The sequence below is a fragment of the Entelurus aequoreus genome, linkage group LG01 (assembly GCF_033978785.1).
Source record: "Entelurus aequoreus isolate RoL-2023_Sb linkage group LG01, RoL_Eaeq_v1.1, whole genome shotgun sequence".
Taxonomy (NCBI): Eukaryota; Metazoa; Chordata; class Actinopteri; order Syngnathiformes; family Syngnathidae; genus Entelurus; species Entelurus aequoreus.
The window spans coordinates 86497018-86517017 of record NC_084731.1 but is presented as its reverse complement, the minus strand read 5'-3'; the positions used below and the strand labels follow the sequence as shown (position 1 = coordinate 86517017).

The window sequence follows — 20000 nt, the reverse complement described above, 5'->3', positions numbered from 1 at the left end:
TCTGGAACTAAAGTCATAGAGTTTCTTAATCGCAAAAGTTATGACTAAAGTGGTGAAGCTGTATCATCATTTGCACTTTAATTTTATTAACAGTTTATTTAAGAATCATAGTCATTAGTAATTTAGTTTATTTTAGCACAAAAAAATTGTGTGGGATTTAATTTTTTGTCAGTTATTTATGAGCCTATGCAGGATATTTGACCTGACCGAAGCCTAAGGTAAATAAATAATAATCTTTGTGTCACGAGCCTGTTTGCAGCTTTAGCGACGTGACCCCAAGATGCAGCAGACCAGATATAAAAAAAAGAAAATGCACTCACAAGGGAGTGGGAAAACAAGTGACTCGGAAAAGGAAAAAAGGAACAAAAGAAGGCGAGTGCAGCTAATTAGGGCAGAAGACACGGAACTTATTTTGTCGATCGATAGGCAGAGCGTAGTTGGATTGAAATAGGGGACTGCTTGGCAACCGGGTACAGATGTGCCAGGTGTGGGAGCCAGAACACAGTGGACAGACAGGGGAAGTGAAACTACAAAATAAGAGTACTGGACAGGAACTTAAAGGCCTACTGAAACCCACTACTACCGACCACGCAGTCTGATAGTTTATATATCAATGATGAAATCTTAACATTGCAACACATGCCAATATGGCCGGGTTAACTTATAAAGTGCAATTTTAAATTTCCTGTGAAACTTCCAGTTGAAAACGTCTATGTATGATGACGTATGGGCGTGACGTCAATCGTTGAAACGGAAGTATTCGGACACATTGTATCCAATACAAAAATCTTGGTTTTCATCGAAAAATTCCACAGTATTCTGGACATCTGTGTTGGTGAATCTTTTGCAATTTGTTTAATGAACAATGAAGACTGCAAAGAAGAAAGCTGTAGGTGGGATCGGTGTATTAGCGGCTGGCTGTAGCAACACAACCAGGAGGACTTTGACTTGGATAGCAGACGCGCTATCCGACGCTGGCCGCCAACCGCCTTGATGATCGGGTGAAGTTCTTCGTCGCTCCGTCGATCGCTGGAACGCAGGTGAGCACGGGTGTTGATGAGCAGATGAGGGCTGACTGGCGTAGGTGGATAGCTAATGTTTTTAGCATAGCTCTGTGAGGTTCCGTTGCTAAGTTAGCTTCAATGAGCAACAGCATTGTTAACCTTTGCCAGGCTGCAAAGCATTAACCGTGTATTTACATGTCCATGGTTTAATAGTATTGTTGATTTTCTGTCTATCCTTCCAGTCAGAGGTTTATTTCTTTTGTTTCTATCTGCAGTTAAGCCCGATGCTATCACGTTAACTCCGTAGCTAAAGAGCTTCGCCGATGTATTGTTGTGGAGATAAAAGTCACTGTGAATGTCCATTTCGCGTTCTCGACTCTCATTTTCAAGAGGATATAGTATCCGAGGTGGTTTAAAATACAAATCCGTGATCCACAATAGAAAAAGGAGAAAGTGTGGAATCTAATGAGCCCTTGTACCTAAGTTACGGTCAGAGTGAAAAAAGATGTGTCCTGCACTGCACTCTAGTCCTTCACTCTCACGTTCCTCATCCACAAATCTTTCATCCTGGCTCAAATTAATGGGGTAATCGTCGCTTTCTCGGTCCGAATCGCTCTCGCTGCTGGTGTAAACAATGGGGAAATGTGAGGAGCCTTTCAACCTGTGACGTCACGGTACTTCCGGTACAGGCAAGGCTTTTTTTATCAGCGACCAAAAGTTGCGAACTTTATCGTCAATGTTCTCTACTAAATCCTTTCAGCAAAAATATGGCAATATCGCAAAATAATCAAGTATGACACATAGAATGGATCTGCTATCCCCGTTTAAATAAAAAAAATTCATTTCAGTAGGCCTTTAAGTCGCAAACAGTCACATGTTTACGATGAACACAGGTTCATATCATTTGACAAGGTTGTAAACTGTACGTAGGTCAGATATAATTATTTAATAGGATTAAAATCATTAAAGTAAAATATATATATAAACAAAATTACAATTAATTTGTTTACCAATTCAGTGTGAATACTTGCGTGGAGAGGAAAAGTTGGACCCTGAGGTCAAAAAGGTTAAGAACCCCTGGAATAGATGAGTCCCACGTTACCTGCATTGTTAGCCGCCTCCTGCTAGCAGTTTTTTCCCACCATTTAAAACACATTTTGTCTCACATAAGGAACATAACTTTTACCGTATTTTTCAGACTATAAGTCGCAGTTTTTTTCGTAGTTTGGCCGGGGGTGCGACTTATACTCAGGAGCGACTTATGTGTGAAATTATTAACACATTACCGTAAAATATCAAATAATATTATTTAGCTCATTCACGTAAGAGACTAGACGTATAAGATCTCATGGGATTTAGCGATTAGGACTGACAGATTGTTTGGTAAACGTATAGCATGTTCTATATGTTATAGTTATTTGAATGACTCTTACCATAATATGTTACGTTAACATACCAGGCACGTTCTCAGTTGGTTATTTATGCGTCATATAACGTACACTTATTCAGCCTGTTGTTCACTATTCTTTATTTATTTTAAATTGCCTTTCAAATGTCTATTCTTGGTGTTGGGTTTTATCAAATAAATTTCCCCCAAAAATGCGACTTATACTCCAGTGCGACTTGTATACCGTATTTCCTTGAATTGCCGCCGGGTATATAATATGCGCATGCCTAGAATTACCGCCGGGTCAATCTCGTTTCGCAAAATAATTAGCGCATGCCTAGAATTACCGCCGGGTCAAACTCGTCACGTCACGAGTGACATTTCACCTTTCAAGGCATCATTTTCAAAATGGAGGAGGCTAATTTCAATCACTTAAAATCGCATAAAGGGAAGAAGATAAAGAGCTATTCAGTAGGATTTAAGGTAATTGCAATTCTTATTATTAATATTGTGTTAGTTTGTAGTGGTAGAGAGCTGACTTTTTGTTGTTGGAGTTGCGTCTTTCAAAGCACTTTATTTTGGAAAAAATGTTTTATCAATATAGCTGCGTGTGTCAAATAGGAGTCATTTTGATGCAGTTGTACGAGTAACATTTCAGAAACAAATCGTGAGCTAAGTTAACCTGCTAACAGGCGGTAATAATGTTATTTTAATTGCCTTTTCAGACCCAAACAAAAAGAACTCCCGGGATGATTCATTGTGCTTTAAAGGCCTACTGAAACCCACTACTACCGACCACGCAGTCTGATAGTTTATATATCAATGATGAAATCTTAACATTATAACACATGCCAATACGGCCGGATTAACTTATAAAGTGACATTTTAAATTTGCCGCTAAACTTCCGGTTCGAAACGCCTCTGAGGATGACGTATGCGCGTGACGTAGACCGGGGAACACGGGTATGCCTTCCACATTGAAGCCAATACGAAAAAGCTCTGTTTTCATTTCATAATTCCACAGTATTCTGGACATCTGTGTTCGTGAATCTGTTGCAATCATGTTCATTGCATTATGGAGAAGGAAGCTGAGCAAGCAAAGAAGAAAGTTGTCGGTGCGAAATGGACATATTTTTCGAACGTAGTCAGCAACAACAGTACACAGCCGGCGCTTCTTTGTTTACATTCCCGAAAGATGCAGTCAAGATGGAAGAACTCGGATAACAGAGACTCTAACCAGGAGAACTTTTGACTTCGATACACAGACGCCTGTAGAGAACTGGGACAACACAGACTCTTACCAGGATTACTTTGATTTGGATGACAAAGACGCAGACGTGCTACTGTGAGTATGCAGCTTTGGCTTCTAAACATTTGATCGCTTGACCGTATGTGCGCAACTTTTTTTTGCGTATGTACGTAACTTTTTTAAAATATATAAGCTTTATGAACCTTGGGTTAGGTGAACGGTCTTTTGGGCTGAGTGATTGTGTGTGTTGATCATGTGTTTGAATTGTATTGGCGTGTTCTATGGAGCTAGGAGCTAGCAGAGGAGCTAGGAGCTAGCGTAACAAACACGCAGGTGTTTTTATGCAGGATTCATTTGTGGCATATTAAATATAAGCCTGGTTGTGTTGTGGCTAATAGAGTATATATATGTCTTGTGTTTATTTACTGTTGTAGTCATTCCCAGCTGAATATCAGGTCACCCCCGGCTCTCACAGCATCTTCCCTATCTGAATAGCTTCAACTCCCCACTAGTCCTTCACTTGCACTTTCCTCATCCACAAATCTTTCATCCTCGCTCAAATTAATGGGGAAATTGTCGCTTTCTCGGTCCGAATCTCTCTCACTTCATGCGGCCATCATTGTAAACAATAGGGAACTTTGCGTATATGTTCAACTGACTACGTCACGCTACTTCCGGTAGGGGCAAGCCTTTTTTTTTTATCAGATACCAAAAGTTGCAATCTTTATCGTCGTTGTTCTATACTAAATCCTTTCAGCAAAAATATGGCAATATCGCGAAATGATCAAGTATGACACATAGAATAGATCTGCTATCCCCGTTTAAATAAAAAAAATTCATTTCAGTAGGCCTTTAAATTTTATTGCGGCATTAAGCTATGTCATGATGGTATCCTTACATCACACTCAAATTTATAAGCGCATGCCTAAATTTAGCGCATGCCTTTGGTAAGCGCCGCAGTGAGAAGAGGTTTTAAATTAACTACCGCCCCGGCGCTAATTCAAGGAAATACGGTATGTTTTTTTCCTTCTTTATTATGCATTTTCGGCCGGTGCGACTTATACTCCGAAAAATACGGTATTTATTCAATAGATTTTCTCACCTTCTTTATCAAAGTGCTGACACTCGCCCTAATGGTGGCTCGTTCTGCAGTCATTTGGCGGCGCGGTCGAATCGATACCACAATTTACCCGCACTCTCCGTGACCTTTTTCGACACGCGCGGGGCGTGGGCAACAACAAACCAGGACACCCGGGTCGCCAGACTCGCTAACTTCACCGAGCCGAGGGGCCACCGCAATGGCTCCGGTGGCTCCGGCGTCAAGGTAAACCCGCACGTGCTATTACGCAATACATCCTCCAGCATCTTTACTTTTCTGTCTGTCCTCCAGTCTGGTCTCCGGCTGCTTCGGCCTCACACCAAACTGTCAAGTGTATTCGCCGCGCTGGAAGACGCCTGTAAAGGCCGAGCAAATACGAGCTGTGTGTGTGTGTGTGACAGAGGATGTTTGGTCAGGTCGCTGTGATGTCAGGCAGACGTCGGCTGCTTGTCTACACACACACACACACACAACACTTTGGCTGGCATCCCCACAATGTTCTCCTCTTTGAATCCGTCACACTCACTCATTGGATGGTTTTTAATCCCTATCATCTGAGACCGTGTTCGCCAAAGCAACCATATGGACATAAACCATCCGCGTTACACACACACACACACACACACACACTGTATAACCCGCAGGCTGCAAACAGCATTGCACGACACCAAAACAAAAGAGCCCGCGCGTGCCAGGCCACGTGTGTGTGTGTGTGCCACCAGCCCACTTCCTACGGTGGCTGGGAAAAGAGAGAATCCAATACGGCTCATTGACAAGCCAATCCCGTTACATAACCAGCGAGCTGGGCCTGTAAGTGGCGGTGTCAGGATCCCCTCTCCTCCCCTGCACGCACACACACACACACACACACACACACACCGTCCTCCTTTCATGCTTGGCAAAACCCAGTAATTCCCATCAGGATGAGAATCAAATGAGGGGAATTGCAGTCTAAGTGCTTCCATAGGCGTGATGGAGTTTTTTGTGCATCATGCATCTCTGGCTGTCATCTCGCCCCACGTGGCCCTCGCAGCACTTTGTCAGTGGTCTCTCTCTCTCTTCAGACGGCCTTAAAACATGCAAGTGAATATACGGAATTATAAGTCGTTAGTGGGGAGTTTGGACAGGATAGCCCCGGGGGCGACCAAACTGGGTTTTTTTCTTCTAAAAATACGATTAAATAAGAAAAAAATGGAATAAAAGAGCAAAGAGGTGGAATGTAACAATAAATTGTTGCAATGTTGACACAAAACTGCCATGCAGGCTGTCTTTATAGCAGTCATTGTTACTAGAGATGTCCGATAATGGCTTTTTTGCCGATATTCCGATATTGTCCAACTCTTAATGACCGATTCCGATATCAACCGATACCAATATATACAGTCGTGGAATTAACAAATTATTATGCCTAATTTTGTTGTGATGCCCCGCTGGATGCATTAAACAATGTAACAAGGTTTTCCCAAAATAAATCAACTCAAGTTATGGAAAAAAATGCCAACATGGCACTGCCATATTTATTATTGAAGTCACAAAGTGCATTATTTTTTTTTAACATGCCTCAAAACAGCAGCTTGGAATTTGGGACATGAGGAGGTTGAGGTGGGCGGGGTTGGGGTTGGGGTGGGGGGGTTGTAGGGGGTAGCATATTGTAGCGTCCCGGAAGAGTTAGTGCTGCAAGGGGTTCTGGGTATTTGTTCTGTTGTGTTTATGTTGTGTTACGGTGCGGATGTTCTCCCGAAATGTGTTTGTCATTCTTGTTTGGTGTGGGTTCACAGTGTGGCGCATATTTGTAACAGTGTTAAAGTTGTTTATACGGCCAGCCTGTGACCTGTATGGCTGTTGACCAAGTATGGCTTGCATTCACTTGTGTATGTGAAAAGCCGTAAATATTATGTGACTGGGCCGGCACGCAAAGGCAGTGCCTTTAAGGTTTATTGGCGCTCAGTACTTCTCCCTATGTCCGTGTACACAGCGGTGTTTTAAAAAGTCATAAATTTTACTTTTTGTAACCGATACCGATAATTTTGAAACAGATACCGATAATTTCCAATATTACATTTTAAAGCATTAATCGGCCGATAATATCGGCAGTCCGATATTATCGGACATCCCTAATTGCTACAGTATCTCTCTGGAAAGAGGAGGGGGAAAAAGGATTTAAATCAAAGCCAAAGGTTGGTAATCATTGGGGGACGGCGTGGCGAAGTTGGTAGAGTGGCCGTGCCAGCAATCGGAGGGTTGCTGCTTACTGGGGTTCAATCCCCACCTTCTACCATCCTAGTCACGTCCGTTGTGTCCTTGGGCAAGACACTTCACCCTTGCTCCTGATGGCTGCTGGTTAGCGCCTTGCATGGCAGCTCCCTCCATCAGTGTGTGAATGTGTGTGTGAATGGGTGAATGTGGAAATAGTGTCAAAGCGCTTTGAGTACCTTGAAGGTAGAAAAGCGCTATACAAGTATAACCCATTTATCATTTATTTAAAAAAGGTTATTGATATTGTTGCATCTCCATCCTGTGTTTTTAAAAATGGAATCTTTCAACCATGTTGAGCATTTGAAGTATCAGCATTTATAACAGTCTTTACAAACTGTCTTGAAATAGTTCTACTATAATATACATAGTAAATAATATATAGTGATATACACTATATTGCCAAAAGTATTTGCCCACCCATCCAAATGATCAGGATCATGTGTCCTAATCACTTGGGCCGGCCACAGGTGTGTAAAATCAACCACTTAGGCATGGAGACTGTTTGTGAAAGAATGGGCCGCTCTCAGGAGCTCAGGGATTTCCAGCGTGGAACTGTCATAGGATGCCACCTGTGCAACAAATCCAGTCGTGAAATTTCCTCGCTCCTAAATATTCCAAAGTCAACTGTCGGCTTTATTATAAGCACATGGAAGCGTTTGGGAACAACAGCAACTCAGCCACCAAGTGGTAGGCCACGTAAACTGACAGAGAGGGGTCAGCGGATGCTGAAGCGCATAGTGCAAAGAGGTCGGCAACTTTCTACAGAGCTCCAAACTTCATGTGACCTTCCAATTAGCCCACGTACAGTACGCAGAGAGCTTCATGGAATGGGTTTCCATGGCCGAGCAGCTGCATCTAAGCCATACATCACCAAGTCCAATGCAAAGCGTTGGATGCAGTGGTGTAAAGCACGTCGCCACTGGACTCTAGAGCAGTGGAGACGCCTTCTCTGGAGTGATGAATCACGCTTTTCCATCTGGGAATCTGATGGACGAGTCTGGGTTTGGAAGAGGAATTATGGTGTGAGGTTGTTTTTCAGAATTTGGGCTTGGCCCCTTACTTACAGTGAAATGAACTTTGAATGCTCTAGAATACCAAAACATTTTGAACAATCCCATGCTCCCAACCTTGTGGGAACAGTTTGGAGCTCTTCCTCTTCCAACATGACTGTGCAGCAGTGCACAAAGCAAGGTCCATAAAGACATGCATGACAAGAGTCTGGTGTGGATGAACTTGACTGGCCTGCACAGAGTCCTGACCTGAACCCCATAGAACACCTTTGGGATGAATTAGAACGGAGACTGAGAGCCAGGCCTTCTCCACCAACATCAGTGTGTGACCTCACCAATGCGCTTTTGGAAGAAGGGTCGAAAATTCCTGTAAACACACTCCGCAACCTTGTGGACAGCCTTCCCAGAAGAGTTGAAGCTGTAATAGCTGCAAAAGGTGGACCGACATCATATTGAACCCTATGGGTTAGGAATGGGATGGCACTTCAAGTTCATATGTGAGTCAAGGCAGGTGGCCAAATACTTTTGGCAATATTGTGTATGTCGTCATCACAGGACACTGCAGTATATATTAAAATGTATATTTTTGGCAGTATCTCCCATCCCAAATTCTGTGTGCTCTGTATTGCTGCAGTTATTTTGACAATTAGGGATGTCCGATAATGGCTTTTTGCCGATATCCGATATTGTCCAACTCTTTAATTACCGATACCGATATCAACCGATACCGATATCAACCTTTATATACAGTCGTGGAATTAACACATTATTATGTCTAATTTGGACAACCAGGTATGGTGAAGATAAGGTACTTTTTAAAAAAAATAATAAAATAAAATAAGATAAATAAATTAAAAACATTTTCTTGAATAAAAAAGAAAGTAAAACAATATAAAAACAGTTACATAGAAACTAGTAATTAATGAAAATGAGTAACATTAACTGTTAAAGGTTAGTACTATTAGTGGACCAACAGCACGCACAATCATGTGTGCTTACGGACTGTATCCCTGCAGACTGTATTGATATATATTGGTATATAATGTAGGAACCAGAATATTAATAACAGAAAGAAACAACCCTTTTGTGTGAATGAGGAGGGAGGTTTTTTGGGTTGGTGCATTAATTGAAAGTGTATCTTGTGTTTTTTATGTTGATTTAATTAAAAAAACAAAAAAACCCAAAACAAAACAAAAAAAACGATACCGATAATAAAAAAACCGATACCGATAATTTCCGATATTACATTTTAACGCATTAATCGGCCGATAAAATCGGCAGGCCGATATTATCGGACATCCCTATTGACAATTTATTGTGAATTATATTTCTTATTGTTTATTATACTCCTAATGTATCATTTAAATTATGCTATTGAAGTATTCAAAATCACCAGTTTGTTCAACTTCAATGTCACAAAATTCAGTACAAGCATTGTTTTTAAAGGAACCTTATACTTTTGGTTGAAATGTAAACGTTGACCGTCCCTACTGACCGCCAGGTGATTCTGCTAGTTATTTTTCAGAATTATTGTTTATCAAGTGTGTGAGGCAAATTATAGGACTTGTCGAAGTACGCATTTTTTATAGATGCGTCTATTATTTGCGTTTTTTCTGTTCTCAGCAGGCACAAGACATTAAAACAATGTTGAGAACTTGTTGAATTAGGTCCTGACGTTGAGCAACTCAAACCTAACGTTGAAACAACATGCTTTTTGACAAGGTTTAATCAATGTTGGGTTCTGACGTTGCCTTGACCATTGCATTTTGGTCATTTTCCAACCAATATTTTACAACACAAATACAATGCTGAAACAACATGCTTTTTGACAACGTTTAATCAATGTCAGGTTGTGACGTTGATTTGACATTGAAATTTGGTCATTTCCCAACCAACAAACGTGGATCTAACGTTAGACACCAACGTTGTCTCAATTTACAAACAACTATTTTGCAATGTTGTTTCAAAGTCAGTTTTAAAGGACATGTACATATACTCAACGTCGTATCAATGTCTTGTGCCTGCTGGGTGAGCAATATCCTCAAATATGGAACACAGCAAATACTTTCTTGTCCACATTGTGTACATTTATTCAAAAAAGTAGACAAACGCTAGAAAAAAAGGCCCATGACAAAAATAAAACACAGACAGCAATTTTTGACGGATGTAATTTGAGGTATGAATAAGCATGTTATAACACACCAGAAGAACACATTATTTTGATGGACTGGAAAAATAAACCCTGATTTGGGTTGCAAAATTTGGGTGCAGTAGTCTTAAATCACAATGATTGATGAAATATTGCCCGCTTACAAAGATTCACATTTTGAGATTCTAAGTCACATTTTGCAGCACCATCATGTAAACTATCAGAAAACAGTAATATATAACTAGGATCAGGATGATTGAGAACCTTTTTGCCAAATACAGAACAGAAATACAGAGATCTGTTGAGGATAACTTAAAAAGATGATATACATTTTCTTTCCAGTGTAAAAGGTTTTCTTTTGCCTCATAGGCAACCTCGTTGGCGCACAAACATGTTTCAACAACAATTAAAGCATATAACAACGGCTGTAATTGTAGTAGGAAGGGGATTTAATACGGCCCCATTCGTCGCGGTTTACCCGACATATGAAACGTGACGAGTTAGGGGGGGGGGGGGGTGTACTATCCACTTTAGCCCCCAGATGGCAGTAGAGTGTTGAAAATCTTAAAATGTGCTTTGTGGCGCTTTCCATCGTTTTCAGCAGACTGCATTTCAAAATGATTAAACCCCCCCATCCTCGTCTCACGCGAGATCCACCCAGGAATGGGGCCATATGAATCCCGACCCTACTGTAAATACATTCATTCGGACTGGTGTCTGGTGTATACTCGCTGGCAAATTTCGCTTCAAAATATAAATCAGACGGCACTTTGGATGAACCTGTAAGCAAGTTGTGGGCAAATAAATGACGTACATTCATGCAAAACATTTCAAAAAGGTTCCTGAATGACAATTGACACAATTGCATCCAAATAACCTTGCATAAATTATGCAAGTGAGTAATAACCTGTGATTAATCATGATTGATCTGATTAAATAATGTAACAATTTGACAGCCTTGATTACATAAACATAATTTATCTTTATGTGTGGAGTCTGTAACAGAAATTTGGATTTTAAAAATATTATCTTTTTTTACTGTTTAAGGCATGTAAAGCACCAGGGCTAAATTGGGGTCCAAAAATAGTGGGGACCCCCATTACAAACATTTTTCAAACTTTTTTATTTTATTTACATTAAACACTTTTATACTTTTTTAATCAAACATGAATTTATAAATTTAAATGAATTGCTGCAAAATATTTTTTTTTAGTGCAAACTCAGACATTTTTAAACATAAGTTAACATACCTTCCTGACACATTATGTAAATATAAATGAAATCATATTACCGACCCGCTGCCGAGCCACCGCCGACAATGTCAACACGTGGGGGACATTTTCCATGACGTTCTTATCACTAACAAGAGCAGGTACCCAGCAGGAACAAGACATTAAAACAACGTTGAGAACTGGTTGAATTAGGTCCTGACGTTGAGCAACTCAAACATAACGTTGAAACAACATGCTTTTTGACGACGTTTAGTCAATGTTGGGTTCTGACGTTGATTTGACCATTGAATTTTGGTCATTTTCCAACCAATATTTTACAACACAAATATAACGTTGAAACAACATGCTTTTTGATGACATTGTGACATTGAAATTTGGTCATTAACCTATTGTTACTATAACAATCTACAAGGTTAATGTAGGTTGCTTGTCTTTCTTCCCCTCCATTTTTCTGCATTGTTTCGTATCTCAAGTTATCATTACGTATATGTATTGTTGCATTTGAACAACTGTATTGTTGATAATAAAGGTAAAGTATTGGTATTGTTCATTATCAATAGCGCTAATTCTATTGGTATTCGAATTGCTCCATTTTTAGTGTAATAATGCTCATTGTCATTTCTGTATTATTTTTTCGCTAAGTGCTTATTTGCTATTACTTTTACCATCATATTTGTACATGTCGTATTTGCTGATGTTGCTCTATTGTTGTTGTTGTTGTGTTTGCTGTTGTTGTTTTCGTCTCTCTGTCCAATCCCTCTCTTGTCCCCACAATTCCCCCCTCTGTCCTCCTTTTTTTCTCTTTCTATCCCCTCCTGCTCCGGCCCGGCTGCACCAAATGATGATATAAATACATTTAATAAAGTCAAATACAAATAAGGCAACAAGAGAAGTATCCTACACTTCTCTTTTGTAAAGTAAATCTGAACAGCCGATATAGGCATCTACATCTACTATATGATTTGCCTGAGAAGCTGGACAGGACAACAAAAAAAAGAAAAAAGAAAAAAGAAATTTGGTCATTTCCCAACTAACAACGTGTGGATCCAACATTAGACATCAACGTGGGCCCAATTTACAAATACAACTATTTTGCAACGTTGTTTCAAAGATAGTCGAGTACATTTGCGGAAAAAAAAAATCATTTGAAGCGCCTTGCCATTCATTAATTGACTGTTCTTAATGTAAAACTTGAGCCCAACCCCTGAAATAAATCTAATAAAACATGCTGTGTCAAAAAGGACCAAAAGAGCTGAGCAACGCAAGCCAGATTTCTCATAGAGATAAAAATGCTAACCGCAGTGATGAGCTAAAAAGAGCAGTTTGTGGCATTGCATGGAAAAGGAGTGTTAGCTGCTCACATGGGGGATGGGTACTTTAAAGGGGAACTGCACTTTTTTGGGGGGGGATTTTGCCTGTCATTCACAATCCTTGTGAGAGACAAAAAACAAATATGCATTTTTTTTCTCCATTCTATTTTATAATAATCGACACGTTCCATGTGGCTCGCATTGATGCTAATAAAAGTAATCCATTTTGCCTCTAAATCAATCTAAAAAAACATCCAAAAACAGGAAATAATATTGCATTTACATCTCGTGACCTGAATATTAGACAAGTATTAGCGTTATTGTTAATACAAGCATTAAGGCAGACAAAATATTTTAGGCCGCACCGTGATCACAGAGCGCTGACGTACTGAGCTGCTGCATAATGGTCCCTTCTGAGTTGGTGAAAGTTTATTCGACATCATGCCTCCCACCTGGATAGTAGAAGGATGCGGCCATAAACCGAGAAGTTGGTCACCTGTGACATTTAACTTAGAACCGGAGATGGCGAAAAAGATACAAAAAGACGCTCGTTTTAACCCTTTGTGGGGATTATGATTCATTCTTCATCTAAACAGGAAGATATAAACATCCCATCAGTCGGCATCCCAGTGAGAGCAGACATTGTACAGTAAGTGATTGTTTTTTTTAAATGTTTGTAGTCTCTCATGAAGTCTGTGTGATTATTAATAGTTGTTGTAGGAAAAAGAAAACGTCTGTGCAATTAAAGCGCCACCGTATGTTTTGAAATGAGCAAAATGCGTAAATATTACATATCATTATGAATATGCCTGTTATTAAATTACAAATATATTACAGTCTGTATATTAAACATTGATAGAGGTGTGTGGATGTTTTTTTATAGGCACAAGAGAGCAATTTTTATTTACGAGATAAAAAAAAAGAAAGACGTGTTCTCGTCTCACATAAAAATTGTGAATGATAGACAAAATTCCAATAAAAGTGCAGTTCCCCTTTAAGGAGTCCCAAATCAAGGCGTTCCCTTCTGCCCTTCAGGATAATGCAGGGACCTCACAGAAGGACGTAGTAGCGGCACATTCATTTGTTGGCAGTGTAATGACGTCTTTCACACATACAGCCATATAACTAATAAACTGACGCATCTCTTCACATTTTCGTTAAATAAATCCTCATATTCTAATGGCCTGTTTTGTTGTTTTTATCATATAAAGGCAGTGAGTGTGTCTTACACCCTTAAAAATGAGAGGTATTTGTGGCAAGTCTTTAGTCTAGCCTTCATGTGCTACAGTTCCGTTGACCAACCCGCATCTAGAAGAAGACGACGATATGCGTGCGCCTATTATCCTGACAAAAGAAAAACTGAGTGCTCTCTTGCTATCTCAGGGATCCTCAAACCATTTGACTCAGGGGCCACAATGGTTAAAATAATTTGCTGGTCTATATATATGTGTGTATAAACTATAAATTCCGGACTGTAAGCCGCTTCTTTTTTCTAACACTTTGAACCCTGCGGCTAATAAAACGGTGCGGCTAATTTATGGAATTTATTTCGCTAATTGCCATAATGTTTTGTGTTCAATGGTTTTCATTAAACCCAAGCAGGGGACTGAAATGGTGTGTTTGTATTTTGTATTTTAGCTGCACTCGCCATCTTTTGGACGAGTTCGCTCACTGCATGTGCTGCGGTCTGAAAATGCACTTACTGGTTTGCCTTGAACCGAAAGCAAAACCGTCAATAACATTTCTGCTCAAAATGATTCTTATTTTATCATTCGAAGCAACGTTTGTAAAGTTTCACAATTTAACTAAAACAAATCATCGTTACTAAAACATCCCACGTGTGATGTCTGTAGGAGTGTTTTCCCTATCGTAATGTAATGAAGCTAGCGTAGTTAGCATTAGCTAATATGCTAACACGCCTGTGTTAGTATTATTAACTTACAACGGCGTTCTTTTTGTATTGTTTCAATTTCACAAACTCCTCAGGAAATTCAGCAAGACGTCACCGTGGAGTTATTGAGTCTGTTTAGCTGATTGGAGATGGTCCATGACAATAACTTCTGTTGTGTTTGATCAGCCGTTTAACAGGCACTGTTTGGATACAATTAAGGTATGTAAATAAACATTAAAAAAATATTTCTGTGTAAATACCTAATTTCACAACTTATATATCTAATGTATGTTTTTCTTCTAAAATTTAAGGGTGCGGCTAATATCCAGTGCACTATACAGTCCAGAAAAGAGGGCGTGTGTGTGAGTGTATATATACATATATATACACACAATCACACACCTACACACAAACACACCCACACTTTTTGTTCCAGACAATTTCCACCTCTGTCTTATTTTTTCTTCTTTCTATCCCATCTTGCTCTGGTCCCGCTACATTAAACACTAAATATATCCAAACATTCTTTAAAGTCAAATACAATTAAGGCAACAAGAGAACTATCCCCCACTTATCTAAAGTAAATCTGTACAGCATACATGGGCATCAACATGAACATATATATATCTATATATATATATCTATATATATATATATCTATATATATATATATATGTATAAATATCTATATATATATATATATATATATATATATATATATATATATATATATATATATATATATATATATATATACATATATTTATATATATGTATATGTATATAAATATATCTATATAATATATATGTATACATACAGTATACCTGTATATACATATATATACATACATACAGACATATATATATATATACACTACCGTTCAAAAGTTTGGGGTCACCCAAACAATTTTGTGGAATAGCCTTTATTTCTAAGAACAAGAATAGACTGTCGAGTTTCAGATGAAAGTTCTCTTTTTCTGGCCATTTTGAGCATTTAATTGACCCCACAAATGTGATGCTCCAGAAACTCAATCTGCTCAAAGGAAGGTCTATTTTGTAGCTTCTGTAACGAGCCAAACTGTTTTCAGATGTGTGAACATGATTGCACGAGGGTTTTCTAAACATCAATTAGCCTTCTGAGCCAATGAGCAAACACATTGTACCATTAGAACACTGGAGTGATAGTTGCTGGAAATGGGCCTCTATACACCTATGTAGATATTGCACCAAAAACCAGACATTTGCAGCTAGAATAGTCATTTACCACATTAGCAATGTATAGAGTGTATTTCTTTAAAGTTAGGACTGGTTTAAAGTTATCTTCATTGAAAAATAAGGACATTTCAATGTGACCCCAAACTTTTGAACGGTAGTGTATATATAACTATATATGTACATATATGTATATACATTTTTTTTTTTTTAAATTTGGTACATCAAATGGGCCAGATTGTGGATGCTGGTGGGTCGGATACGGCTGTCGTTTGGGGATCCCTGCTCTTATCTTCCATCCATCCATCCATTTTCTACCGCTTATTCCCTTCAGGGTCGCGGGGGATGCTGGAGCCTATTTCAGCTACAATCGGGCGGAAGGCGGGGTACACCCTGGACAAGTCGCCACCTCATCGCAGGGCCAACACAGATAGACAACATTCACACTCACATTCACACACTAGGGCCAATTTAGTGTTGCCAATCAACCTATCCCCAGGTGCTCTTATCTTATCCATGATATTTCTTACATTTTTTTGTTGTTGTTTCCCACAGAAGTAATGATTGTCTGTGGTTAACTTAACAGACAGCAGTGTGTCTCGCACACTAACATGAGCGTACCCTCAAGTACTGATTATTTTGGTACCCTAATTAGTGACAATGGGAATGCAAACAGTAATGATTGAATAATTCCAACCAAAACTAATTGTCAAGCTCTTTGGACACAGTGCTGAAGGATCTACCCTCTTTTATCCTGGACGATGTCGCTGATCGGTTCCTTTGGCGTCTCTGCAAGGTAAAGCGCAGGCTGGTAGGCGGTTGCGCTGTTGGCGAAATGTTGGAATGCCTGTGGCGAGTTTATGGTGGGGTTGCACAAGCGGTGAAAGCGCTACAAAGTGGTAAAAACACGATAGTTAAATACATGAGACAAGAATTGTAATCATCGCTATCAAACAGCCCAGTAAAGAACCTGTGTGATGGTGCCGGGCGTCATGGCGAATGCATAGATGGCCCAGATGGGAAGCAGAGACACGGAGGAGAAGGTGAGGAGCCAGCCTAGTCCTGTGGCCCAACCCGGAGCAACAAGGCCTTTCCCGAGGCTCAACGGAGACCAACACAACAGGGAGAACAGGAAGGTAGCCTACAGGCAACAGGAAGACATATTTTACAAATACACATATACTTATATTAAATGTATAATTATAATTTTATATTAATTATACATTTAATATGTATAATTAATACCAAAGGACTTACAGTACACACGGCTGGTGTCAGGTATTTCCAGCACAGCTTGAAGACAAACAAGGGGTTGTGGCCCGTCATGTCCTTGATGTTTGAACTGAAGCGTTCAGCCCCTTTGGGAAACAAACAAAAAAAAGCAGTGGTTGCAGTTGGCTATAAAATATTTAGAACATATTTTACCACCATAATGAGATTAAAAGTCATGCACACAAAAGGACAAGTCATTATATCGTCTCTATGATATAGTCATTAGTCTATTATTTTCATCACTTAATTGCGTGTTTTTGTTGCCCTGGTCCATGTTTACTTCAAAACTGATATGGTTAACATTCATCCATCTTCTTCCGCTTATCCGAGGTCGGGTCGCGGGGGCAGCAGCCTAAGCAGGGAAGCCCAGACTTCCCTCTCCCCAGTTACTTCGTCCAGCTCCTCCCGGGGGATCCTGAGGCGTTCCCAGGCCAGCTGGGAGAGATAGTCTTCCCAACGTGTCCTGGGTCTTCCCCGTGGCCTCCTACCGGTCGGACGTGCCCGAAACACCTCCCTAGGGAGGCGTTCAGGTGGCATCCTGACCAGATGCCCGAACCACCTCATCTGGCTCCTCTGGATGGTTAACATTAAGAACAAAAAATAAAAATAAGAGAATCGCCATTTCCGTACTCTGCTGCTCTTTTATCTCGTCTTCCATAGACACCAAGCCTGTGTTTGCTCATGCTCTTCCAGCATTTTCTCAAGCATCTAGACGAAAACATCAGTAGAAGAGGACGCACAATGGAATACTAGAGGCTTATTGTGTTTTAATCTCGTTTTTCAGCGCAGGTTGCGCTTTTTTTCCCCGCTTTTCCCACAAGTTCTGACTACGTTTTTCTCCCCTCAAGGGTGCTCCTGTTTTTATGGAATCACATTTGGCTTAAGTCTTTTAAATTGTTTTCCATCCGAACTCCGACCAAAACCTTTTTTCGTGAAGGTCAGAATCGTATTAAAAAGATTTCTGCAAATGACATTCCTCATGCCTTGGTGCATCCCATTTTGCGTGTGTCATTTTGACTGGAGAGGTCCAAACACTCTTCATATTCCCATCATAGAGGTGGGAAACGTCCTAAATTCTCCAATGCATCCCGATTAGAAGTGGGCGATTAATTAATTGATGGAGGAATGTATAGAATGAGAACAATAGATACACATACATACATACATACATACATATATATATATATGTATGTATATGTTTGTATATATATATATATATATATATATATATATATATATGTATATATATATATATATATATATATACATATATATATATATATATATATATATATATATATATATATATATATATATATATATATATATATATATATATATATATATATATATATATATATATACAGGTCTTTTTTCATACATAAGGCGCATTAAAGGGGTCACATTATGACTTTTTTTTAAATTTAAAACATTTCCTTGTGGTGTACATAACATGTAATGGTGGTTCCCTGGTCAAAATGTTGCATAGATTATGTTTTACAGACCATTTTTAAGTCGCTTTCTGACAGTCGCTTCAGGATGCGCCGTTTTGTGGGCAGTCTTATTTACATAGCTCCCCTTCAACAGCGTCTTTTGGCCTCATCTTTGTTGTAGCGGTGTAGCGTGAAAGGATGGGAGTCGAAAAAGTGTCAAACTTTACTTAAATCAACAACTGAGCAGCATCTCCTCATCCGTGGCTCACTAGTGCAACAACAACGCCGGAAATGTGTCCCGTGAAAAAACGTCCGACCGGAACTCTCTAATAACTAAAGTTCCGTGGGTGAATTATGTAAACTCACTACACTGGTAGTTTTTAGCGCTTCCATAGCGAGATATAAGTAAGAACTTTACACTTCTTTATATTAGAAATGGCAACATCAGAGGGTGAATGCCCCATAACAAGAAGATACTGAAAAAGAAGAAGCTTATCGACTATGGCATCGGCACGCAACAAGGCGGACGTGCGCACATTTTCAGGACTTATGCAGATCTCAAATACACATCAGCAGGTACCAGAAGGTAAGAAAAGTAAGTTTTGCATAATATTGTGAAGCAATATGTCTGCTAATGGGTGCCATTTTGCGGTCCTTATACACACACCATAGTAATACTGACTACGGTAGGTGTAATTGGCCAACAATCCGTCAAGCGGTGCGGCTTCAAAGTCATACTAAAACATTTTGACAGATTTTTGAGTGCCGTGTGTAATGTTTTTTATTTTCAATGGAACATTTAAAGTTTTGGTACTGTTTACTGGCGTCATATTGCAGTCTACACATATCTCTTATGTGTGGCTACCATCTACTGGTCACACTTATCATTACACCAAGTACCAAATAAAATTGCTTCGAGGTCGGTAAGCACAACCAGAATTATTCCGTACATTAGGCACAGCGGGTTATAAGGCGCACTGTCGATTTTTGAGAAAATGATAGGATTTATCGTCCGAAAAATACGGTTGTACATTTAGAATATATATTATGAATATATGATATATTAATAATATACAATACAATAATCATGTATGCGTAAATGATAAATGTTTCATCAAATCGTAGCCCCTGAACGTATCATGAGGTGCCCAAAGATCCCCACCTCTAGTATGCAGGCTGACCTCTGCTTTAGTTGTATTGCTACAACCTGCAACAACACACCTGGCAGACATATTTGATTAGTTCTTTGTATTCTGCACAAAAATAACATGATTCTAGATCAGGGGTAGGGAACCTATGGCTCTAGAGCCAGATGTGGCTCTTTTGATGACTGCATCTGGCTCTCAGATATATCTTACCTGACATTGCTTAACACGATAAGTAATGAATAATTCTGCTGATAATCACAGTGTTAAAAATAACCACATATCAACCAGACTACAAAGGCATCAGAAGTCGCATTAATGGTAAGAAGTATTTTATTTATTATTGGTTAG

General features: G+C 39.4%; 2 protein-coding genes across 2 annotated transcripts in view; one reads left to right on the top strand and one right to left on the bottom strand.

Annotated features, from left to right (window-relative positions):
• Positions 1–20000, top strand: part of mrpl39 (mitochondrial ribosomal protein L39) — a 350047-nt gene that overhangs the window by 225985 nt on the left and 104062 nt on the right. The window lies entirely within an intron of this gene.
• Positions 15468–20000, bottom strand: part of LOC133658215 (sodium- and chloride-dependent GABA transporter 2-like) — a 50209-nt gene continuing 45676 nt past the window's right edge. The window contains exons 13-15 of the mRNA XM_062059990.1: positions 17057–17157; positions 16770–16940; positions 15468–16688 (exon numbers count right to left, since the gene is read on the bottom strand). Coding sequence (XP_061915974.1) covers positions 16539–16688; positions 16770–16940; positions 17057–17157 — 422 coding nt within the window. The 3' untranslated portion in view covers positions 15468–16538. The remainder of the gene's footprint in view (positions 16689–16769; positions 16941–17056; positions 17158–20000) is intronic.